This window comes from Malaya genurostris, chromosome 2 (genome assembly GCF_030247185.1).
Source record: "Malaya genurostris strain Urasoe2022 chromosome 2, Malgen_1.1, whole genome shotgun sequence".
In the NCBI taxonomy this organism is placed as follows: Eukaryota; Metazoa; Arthropoda; class Insecta; order Diptera; family Culicidae; genus Malaya; species Malaya genurostris.
Genome location: NC_080571.1, coordinates 112,744,361 through 112,755,238, shown reverse-complemented (window position 1 = coordinate 112,755,238; position 10,878 = coordinate 112,744,361). Strand labels below are relative to the sequence as shown.

Sequence of the window (10,878 nt, the reverse complement as noted above, 5' to 3'; positions counted from 1 at the left end):
TATTTTTACACTAGAGTGACGATATGCATTTCAATAATGGTAGGCAATCTGTAACGTATATATATAACGTATATATATATATATATATATATATATATATATATATATATATATATATATATATATATATATATATATATATATATATATATATATATATATATATATATATATATATATATATATATATATATATATATATATATATATATATATATATATATATATATATATATATATATATATATATATATATATATATATATATATATATATATATATATATATATATATATATATATATATATATATGCCTTTTTGTATTATAAGTAGATGATTTTATTTGAAAGAAAAACCTGTTATATCAAATGTTTCTACTATTTGCATCAAATGTAGATAGCTTTTGTATTATTACGAGCACACTATCATTCTAACAACAACATTCTCACTTGAATAGAATAGCATTTTCTATTCAATGCAGAATCACTTTTGAAATAAAAGTTTTCTAGCTGTTAAATTTATAGTTTTTAGTCTCTGCAAAAATAAACTAACGAAAGCTCTCAAATTTACAAATGATCTTCTTAAATTAATCAATGTTACTTTTTTTTTGTGTGTGTACACACTCAGAGTTATTCAAAATGATAGTTTTCATTCACGTTTAGTTTTCCGTCAATCTGTGTCGAAACGCATTTGTACCCAATTAAATCGTAAAGTAAAACCACCGATTTCTCGTCACAATCGGTTGCTGCACTTGGATTAAAATCCAGTTAGAAATTACGTCGAATTTATCAAATTACTAACGATTTAATTGGATACGATTGACGAAAAACTGTCCAGAACATTGAATATGTAAGGAATACTTAACAGTGAATTAAAAAGAATGGTTTCTGTTGTCTGATGCTCATATAAAACTTGTTTGGTCATCATGCGTCAGAAATTCTTCGTCAAACCGTCCCGCTCGGCGTTTTGGCTGCCTGGGCAGCCATGGCCACCAGACGGTTACCAAAAATGTTAGTTAGCCGAGCGTTTTCATCTGTTCACCTTCGCTGAAAATGTCAAAAATTTCTATGTGGAAAAATCCTAGTGGATACAGTTGTATCGTTTGAGGTGTATGTCTGGCTGCGGTGAGGCAGTCGGTCACCAGAATGGCTGCCAGCCATATTTTGCCGCTAGCAGCGTTTAGTCAGCCGGCTAGCAGCCATGCTCATGCGGGGTATATTGACTGGAGAGGTCGCTGTCTCAGAAAACGTGCAATGTTTATTTTTTAATTCAATTAATTTTTATAGGCACTCCTGCTTTTTCAAATGTTAACGTCAACTGACAGCGTCGTGCCGGCGAAATGAGCTAAACTCTCGTATTCGACACTGCAATTTTCAAAAGGGCGTAAGCCTCATTAACCTGGAATTGCCAATATTTTTTGTTTGTAAAATGTTTTTATTTATATTCGTGACTGATTGACATTACCGATTGCGACATAGTTGCATCTACATATTTAATTAGTGTGGTCAATCAAAATGCGTTTTATGTGCTCACCTCGCTGGTACATGATAGATACGCGAGTGCGATTCAGCTCTGATTCCAGATTTGTTCCCTCACACGAACCAGCCGTGGAAGGGGACCTTCGAAAACTGGAAAGATTTCTCAAAGACAAACCAAAAACCCTTGTTTTAACCGGTGCTGGAATATCTACGGAATCAGGTAGGTGAAACAAAATACTGGAACAACTTAATGGATTAGAACAACTTTTTAATTTGCAGGAATTCCGGATTATCGTTCGGAAAAAGTTGGTCTATATGCTCGCTCTAATCACAAACCCATTCAGCATGGCGATTTCATCAATTCGGAAGCCGTTCGCAAACGCTACTGGGCGCGAAACTACGTTGGTTGGCCACGTTTTTCGGCTGTTGCTCCGAACGTAACCCATTACAAGTTGGCTCGATTAGAGCGTGATGAACGCATTTCCGGTGTGGTGACGCAAAACGTTGATAAGCTGCACACGAAAGCGGGTTCAAAGAACGTCATTGAATTACATGGCAGTGGCTACACTGTTATTTGCGTAGGTAAAACTGGTGCCGGATGCGATTATCGAATACCGCGTCATGATTTCCAACAAATTCTTGATCAAATGAATCCTCACATGGAAGACAAGTCAACCATGATACGACCAGATGGAGACGTCGAGTTACCTCATGAATATGAGGAAAACTTCAAAATACCACCTTGTCCTCAGTGTGGTGGGTCGTTGAAGCCGGAAATTGTGTTCTTCGGCGATAACATCCCAATGCCACGAATCGAAACTGTAGTTCGTATGATTCTGGAATCGGACGGAGTGCTGGTGCTCGGTTCCAGCTTGACGGTATTTTCCGGCTACAGGATAATACTGCAAGCAAAAGAACTTGGTATCCCGGTGGCGATAGTGAACATTGGTGATACGCGTGGGGATTCGGTGGCAGATTTAAAAATTTCCGCCAGATGTGGGGAACTGATGCAAGATTTGTACAAAACATGATGGGGATGCAGATGAAAACGCGTAGAATTGTTCAATCTATTACATATTGTAAATATAGTTTTAAATACTCTTACATCCCAGTTTTTTAATTTAGTATACTAAATACTCGAAACGCATTAAATTCCAAGATGGCGATATTTTCTAGCGTTCTATCGTATCTGTGTTAAAGCAGGATTGTATTACACGGTACTCGAAAATTTATAACAGTTTGGGAGCATCAATCTTCCCGTTGATGACTTACGAAAATCGGACGGACGACTGAACAATAAAGCCGGAGTTAGGTAGTTTTGGTATTACTGCACTTCATCTAACAAATCGCAGTTACTAATCGAAATCAGAATTATTCCATCCAACCGGTTTCCAAGTTAGAACTAAGATTACTTAAAAATAATGGTTCTATGTTACTACCTAGCAGAAAGAACCGGTCAGATGCTCATGATTATCACCCCGATTCTGTATTTCATTCGATTCGGATTGTTTCGTTCGAATACGAAATTTTTCATTCGATCGAGACCCCATTCAGGGGTTTTGGTACCCCGTGGGTATCCAGTTTGTGCCAAATGCACATAACTTGTTCATATTTTACGTTTCGTCTTCGACTTATCAGTGCATCAGCAGATTATGTTGAACTTTTGATGCAAACCCACGGATCAATACGAGTCGAAGACGAAAGTCATATGCACTTTGCACAAAGTCGATACCAACGCGGTACCAAAACCCATGAATGATTAATGTATCTTTTTTAAAGATGACTTTTTCGTATTTTGCATCGTCACTCTAAATTAAGGCTTGAAATTTTTAACACTCTTCACCCTAAAATATCAGGACCGGAAGCCGGAAACTCCATATCAATCTATGGGACCATACAACCGTTTATTTGAATCTAAGCTTTTGAAAACTTTTGAAACCCTGAAAAATTGAAGTGATTTTCGTTTATTTTTTAATATTCTGATCACTTACTTCCGTAATTCTGATTACTTTTGTAAGGGAAAAGCAGGAATCAGTACAACCAATGCCAGTTCGTTTGGCCATCAACTTTAGAGTTTTTACGTTTGTCGCATCGTCATCTTAAATGACGATCATTTCTTATCGTTTCTTATCATTTCTTCACTCTAGAATTCCGGAGCCGGATCGATATTAAGTTTTATAACAAACATTTCATAAGTTTGTGGTTTTTATTTGTCAAGTTTTATTCGCGCGGAGAAAAATTAAAATTAAAATAAAACTAACACTGTGTAATATTCCCTTAATCTTGTATATTGATCTTGAGTACGATATTCATTTATTATGTAGCATTCGTCACCTCTTTGATGCTTGGAATCTTCCTAAAAAATATTTACCCCGATTCTGTATTTCGTTCGAATCGGATTGTTTCGATCGAATACGAAATTTTGCATTCTGTAGCTCGATCGAGTTCGAGTTTTCCATACAAAAGCATCGCTCGATCGATTTACAGAATGCAATTTTTTACATTCATTCGACAAAATCCGATTCGATCGAAATACAGCATAGGGGTGATTATCTGCAATGCCAACCCTTCTTTTGCACAGGGAACGCGTTCGTACGCATTCGAGTGAAAACAAGAATAAGTTGCACGCATTCGTTCGAAAGTATGTGTTCGTCGAATAGTCGATACGGACGTAAATAAGTATGGTGATACGCAATCAGCGAAAATAGTCAAATAATAAATGATATCAAATATTTTTCATACAGTTCGCTTTCACATCTCATCCAAGCCAGTGAATAAAACAAAACCGCTTACGTTCGGGACGGAAGAAACCAAGTACAGTATTGTGTAGTGAACAATAGAACGATCTCGAAATGAGTGAACCAAACGAACAAAAGCTACCACCGGTACGAAAGAATACAATTTTTGTTGACTTCAGGCAGTGCAAAATCCGACCTTCGATGCGATAACTTGAAGGTTTGCTTAAAGAACAAATGCATCTTGACATTAAACGTGTGCATTTACTTCAATGCAATAAGACAAATAATGTTGTTTACATCCAGTTTTATAAATGGTTGGATGCAATTCAATTCGCTAAAGACAATAATAATGTGGACTATGTGGACTATGTGGAGCACGAAAACATTAAGTACAACATACCAGTATATATGGAATATAGTGCTTTAGAAGTGCGTGTGCATGATCTTCCCTCAAGTGTAATCGATCCTTATATTCGCAAAACTATGTCCCAGTACGGAGAGATTCTCTCTATCGAAAAAGAAAAGTGGAAGTTACGAATGCGCTTGAAGAGGCCTATACCTTCTTATGTGACTTTCGGTCAGGATACAAGAATCCCGTGCACTTGTCACCTATGACAATCAGATGGCCACATGTCAATATTGCCAAAAAGCTACTCACTACGGTAAGCCATGAGATAAACTGGACAAGGAGACAACTACACCAAAGGACAACGGTGCCTCCTTCACACCAACCCAAAGCAACCCCAGTACACCTGTGACAGCCACCAACAATAATGAAGCATCTCTTTCAACGAAACCATCAGTACCTCCCTATGGAACAAAGTACACCAGCCGCAATTAACAACTTACCATCCAACCAACCAGCAACTGCAACCAATGTACAACAAGGCGCATTTACAGCAACTCTCAACGAGCCCAAGACTACGATCAACAAGGAAAACGAAAAGAAAATGGAAATCACTCACAACACCGACGATGAAGCAATGGATGATGAGATAAGCCACGGACAAAGTGACACTCGATTCTCGTTAGATGGAAATGGAAGCTCATCTCCCCCGCGAAAAGGCTTCAATAAAAACTTTTATTAAAAAAATATTTTTCATTACAACTTAAGTCTGTGCCAGAACTGATGATTTAAAGTTGGATTGGTGTGGTTCTTATGCAAGTACGATGTTTAAAAGTATGATTGATTTGAACGTAAACGGCATTACAAATTTGGTATACGCCCTTATTCTGAATAACGACGTATTGATTTTTCGATCGAATGTGGTTCGATCGAATCATAGCTACCTTTGATTTTGCTAGCGTTATTGGGAATACAAATGAAATACGAGCGAAAAAACGATACGACGTTATTCAGAATAAGAGTGATTATCTTCTATATATTACGTATTGCATACGACCGTAAACAAGAACAAGGGTGATTATCTTTTTATACTGCCATGCGACTGAACGGCGTAGAGGAGCATTTCAGGACGAAGAAGACCAAGTTTCCCAAAAAATATTTGGTTTTCCAGGCAACATGCAGCTGTGGTCGAACAAGCAAAAGTCTAACCACTACCGGAACGGTCAAATGAAAGTATACCATGAAGAATGCCTAAAGAAGCGGTTGATACAATTCCCCTGATACAACCTTGCAGCGTCTTCTAATTTTAGACATATTAGGCAACACCATTGACTGCGCAGAACTGCTGGAGAAATTACAATTTCATGCTCCACTGAGACGAACCAGTCGTACGGAACTCTTTCGATTTACAACTCACCGTACCCAAAATGGACAAAACAACCCACTGGATGTTTTTTGCCGTTTATTCAATGATGTTTATGACAATTTTGATTTTAATGTGTCTAAAAATGTGTTTAGATTAAGAATTAGTACGTAAGAGTCTGTGCGATGTAACTTATCGAAGACCATATATAAATATAATATTCCTATGCAGCCACAACACTCCTTCGCTATTCTTGCCGTTTGGCATATTGTCACTATGTCAAAGATGTTTTGGAATAGTATCAACGTTGTCAGGTATACCGATTTATCGGTATTAATACAGATATTTGACCTTTATACCGCAATACAGATATGTACTCCCAAAATACCGATAATTCATGGATCGTACAGATAAATACCGATTTTCGTTGAAAGCTTTAATAGACAGGAGAAAAGTTTGCTACGAGACCTTTTTTTTTGCTCACCAAAATGAGCTTTGGTGACATTTCCGTGACCATATGTTGACGAGATTCTGATACCGATGTGGTACAGATATATTTTTGTGCCGAATACAGATTTTTGGAAAAATTACCTGGTAACGCTGAATAGTATATAAAGCGAATAGAATCCATGTTGTATTAAAAGAGACGAATCCATCTAACTGCCCGGAGTTGCGACCTATTGAGCGGTATTGGGCTCTCGTGAAGCACTCTCAATATAACCAACAAGTCGCAACTATAGAAAAACTGCGAAAATCTTGGACAGACCCTAATGTCAGGAGTAAACTGAACAGTTTGTAGTTTCTTCATGCAGCCTAATTAAGTAACGGAAAAATTATTTTAAGATTGCTAATAATGCACAATCAAACGATTAAAATACCCATGTTGGTTTGAACGAACAGTAAATTTGTTTTATTCCAAATTTAATCTATCAGAATTTTTTTACCGCGAACAAGCCTTAAAACAGACCCTGTCAGCTTGGAGCGATCTCAATCTTCAGTTCAGCAACGCCATCGCACGGCGTCTCATTCAACATGTCATGTCAATTGTATGGGTGCGCAGCCCTGCTATTTTGGCGCGTACGAATTTGACATTTCTCTCCCTTACTTCTATGTATGAGATTCGATGCGGACTCACCTGAGGGCGACATGCTCGCAAAAAAGGATGTTGCCAATTATTTGTTCGGGAAATGTGAGAGCTGGATATCTTGTTAATATGATATCTTTGCTTAAAAGCTGGAATTGAACTGCTAGTGTCACTTAGCAGTCCAACTTGAGCCGTTATTTTTTTTTCGTTTGATTCACCGTAGTATAGAGTAAAAACACTCAGGTTAAATGCCCAAGCATCAATAAAGGCTAACCCCAAAATTACTAAAGCACATTCGATAAAAGCTATGAAGAAGTTTTTTGGATTCAATACGATTGTGGAAAAGGTTGTCATCGTTGTCTAAAAAAAACCAGCCAAAAACCTTTTGTCTTACATGCTTTATTATTAAATGTATCACTTTACGTTATAACCTACCGAAGATGTGTATTTGTGTTATCGTTTTTTGATGCTTCTAAATTTATCTCAACTGCAGCCGTTACAGTGATATTAGTAATCATAGAAAAAAAAAACGATTTTCTTGTCCAATTACTCGCCAACGGCGAAATGTTTTATCATAAATGTATAAATGGTATTTGTTCGAATTGTTGCTGATTTGTTTACCTCTTTCGTTCCGCAACCCGATGGAAGGTGAATTTAAAATTGATCTTTATCTGCAGGCACATCGGGAAATGTATGAAGCACGTCATTTAAGTCATCTCTGCCGATAGGAGTGTTTCGATTGCTGGTGCTAGGACCTTTCAACTTACTCCAAAAAACGACATGCTTCATTGTGGTTCTATTATGTTTGACAAAAAAAATCGGAAACTATTTTTACCGTCCAGCAACTCGCAAGACATCGTCCATTTCTTGTTTATTCATTCTCGTGTCTCACTTATATGTGTAATATTCCCTTAATCTTGTATAAATACTAGCTGTTCTACAATATTGTTTTACGGTTAGTATCAATTTGTCGGTACACAAGGTCAGTTTCCCCGTTTTCATTCTTATTATTGAAGGGCAGTCTACGGTTTGTTTTGTTAGGTTATTTCATCTATCTTCGTTTGATGCTAAACTGAATAGTTAAAGAGAAATGAAGTGGATCGACAATTTTTTTAATATTTTATACATAATCATTATTTGTTTTAAACTGCGATAATTGAGTATACGTTTTTCTACTAACACAAAAACAAAACAAAGTATTTCTTTGCTTGGTCAGGTTTACAATTGACAAATTTTAAAAGCATCAGTAGTAGTTGTAATTAAAACTATTAGTAAAGCAAATTTTGCCATTTTAACATTTAAAATAAATTCTAAAGTAAACACTTCTGCTGGTAAGAAAAGAAGAGAAAAGAACAGAACGTCATGAAACGAGCTAGTGTTCAGGACAGTCGGATAAGAGCTACTGCATCGGGGTTTGTGACACTCGTGAAGATTGCCGTTGATTCCAAACCAGATTTAAGTAAACATACCGACAGGAAATCACCAATCAGCCCGGTGTCAGTCGTGCTCCTGTGACAGAAGTTCGCGCGGTTTGTTTTTATAAGAAATAATCAGCCTGTGGTTTTTTCGACGGAATACCACGGCTTTCTTGGGGAGCTGCCTCGAAAATCGTAAAATCACGCTGTAAGTTTTCATTCAGCTCCAGAATAGCCGCAACATTGCCGCATCTGCGAATGAACAAAGGATAAATTTCCAGCGTTTTCGCGTAGTCTACTTGACTATGTTTCTAACAAATGATGTTACCTGTAACAGTAATTAGGAGCAGACCAAACCGTCAATACCGTTTCGTTGAAATGCCACTTGTAACCTTCCATCACCAGTTGGTGGGCTCGACAAATCATATCGATATCGTTGGCCGCATTAAACTGAGAAACAACATCCGAACCGAACAAATAGCCTGCGCCTCGCGGTGAAACTCCCCAGCCATGTGTGTCCTCTGGGTCACTCCACAACAGATCGCACATCGGTCCATCGTGGGGTACCTCCTGTTTGCGGTCGATAGAACGAATCTGGTCCAAATACTGTATCGACGGTGACAGACCGCCGTGCACGCAAAAGATCTTTCCATCGATTATTGCCGAAAGTGAAAGATAGTCGAAAATCTCCGTACAGTAACGCCACACCGTCACCGAGCCGTATTTTCGTAGGCATTCATCATAGAAGCCATATACTTGAGTGATCTGACGGGATTCGTGATTACCGCGGATCAAAGTGATACGATCCGGATAACGCACCTTCAGCGCTAGGAGTAAAAGGAATGTTTCCACGCTGTAGTATCCCCGATCAACGAAATCTCCCATAAACAAATAATTCGTTTCCGGTACATCGCCACCAACTTTGAACAATTCTTTTAGATCATAGAATTGTCCGTGAATGTCACCGCAAACCTGAAAACGAATGAAAAACAGGTTAATATATCGATCGGAACAAATTTGTTAAAAACAGAAATCCCACCGTAACAGGAGAATCAACGCGTTGCACATTACCCTCCTCCACCAAAATTTCACGGGCCTTAGCACACAGAGCCTTCACTTCATTTTCCTTGATTATCTCGCACCGTTTCAACTGTTCGATCTGTCGGTCCAAATCGCTGTGATCCGGCATTCTTTTATCCGGCAGAACGTTTTCTAGTGCCTTCGATAGCAAAGGTTCGTTTTGTGTGTTCCTCCTTTTAGCTGTTTGTTCGTTTCACTTCCGCGACAATTGTTTGCTCGTTTATTTCTCTTGTGATCGAAATGTTCTGAGAATGTGTGGGTAATTTACGATTAGATGAATAAAAGTAGAAATATAAAAAGATATATGAGCATTAACGTTTTGGATAATAGCATATGAAGTTGGAAATACTCTACGGAAAGCATTTCCGTAAGTTATCGGTAAACCTCAATTTGTTAAGATGGAATAATACCTTTTGTTGAAGTTTCAATGGCCACTCCACGAACGCTTTCGTCAACAAATCGGATAAATCCAATTTTCCGGGAAAAACAGCAATGATCGTTAATGAATCACTGCGTTTCTATTGAATTTGCGACAAGTTTTTTAACTTTTGACAGCGATTTTAAACCAAGCTTTGTAAATGTTCTGCTGCCGCGAACTATGCTCGACGACGTGAAGCAGCCGCCGTCTCAATGTTACACTGTAAAATCTAAAAGATACTTTGCCCAGAGTTGCCAATATATGAGAAAGAAAAATTTTTTTTTTCGTTGATGCCAAATATTTTTTTGTTTTTTATACAAAAATAGTGGATAAATTGGGAGTTTTTTCATATCTCGGTTGGTTTTTCATTAGGGCGTATAAGCAAGTGACAAAGTTGACGTCACAAAAAATCATCTTCTAAATCATTAGCGAAAGACAAAGAATCGATATATTCAAGGGGTTAATCACAACAAAGTTAAAAGTAACCACGAAATGGTTCACAGCCTTAGTTGTATTATTACACAAATAAGTTCAAAGATAAAAAGAATCAAATTTTTGTTTAATTTTTCAGAAAAGGCAAAGCAGGAGTTAATCAACATAGACATTGCCAATAACATCAACTCATGGTTGATGGTTCAAAACAGACGGCTGGCTATTCTGCCAGAATTCCGGCAAAAGTCTGGCAACAATGCAACAACCGTTTCCGACAGAGAATTTCGCCTAGCGGTTATTAACGGTTCTTTTCTGTCGGGTTCTTGCCATACAAGATTGGCAGAACTGTTTTGAATCGGTTCTACATTTTAAGCGTCTCGGTTTTATTTTTTCAATAAAAGATACATATGAAAGGCCATAAGTTATTTCCCTTCATATATACTAATCATGAAAAATGTTATTGCCAATAACATTACTTTCTCACTACCAAACATACCCATATTTCAATCTCATTTACCTCGTCT

The 10,878-nt window shown here is 37.5% G+C and overlaps 2 protein-coding genes across 2 annotated transcripts; one reads left to right on the top strand and one right to left on the bottom strand.

Annotated features, from left to right (window-relative positions):
* Positions 1 to 1,420: 1,420 nt before the first annotated feature.
* Positions 1,421 to 2,582, top strand: LOC131429135 (NAD-dependent protein deacylase Sirt4). Its single transcript, XM_058593182.1, has 2 exons — positions 1,421 to 1,698; positions 1,758 to 2,582. The coding sequence occupies exons 1-2, from the start codon at positions 1,515 to 1,517 to the stop codon at positions 2,507 to 2,509; spliced, it is 936 nt and encodes a 311-aa protein (XP_058449165.1). The 5' UTR covers positions 1,421 to 1,514; the 3' UTR covers positions 2,510 to 2,582.
* Positions 2,583 to 7,392: 4,810 nt separating this feature from the next.
* LOC131427969 (serine/threonine-protein phosphatase 4 catalytic subunit) lies at positions 7,393 to 10,131 on the bottom strand. The gene is made up of 4 exons (XM_058591586.1): positions 9,915 to 10,131; positions 9,464 to 9,749; positions 8,753 to 9,396; positions 7,393 to 8,676 (listed from the first exon to the last, which is right to left on the bottom strand). The coding sequence occupies exons 2-4, from the start codon at positions 9,611 to 9,613 to the stop codon at positions 8,547 to 8,549; spliced, it is 924 nt and encodes a 307-aa protein (XP_058447569.1). The 5' UTR covers positions 9,614 to 9,749; positions 9,915 to 10,131; the 3' UTR covers positions 7,393 to 8,546.
* Positions 10,132 to 10,878: the final 747 nt, after the last annotated feature.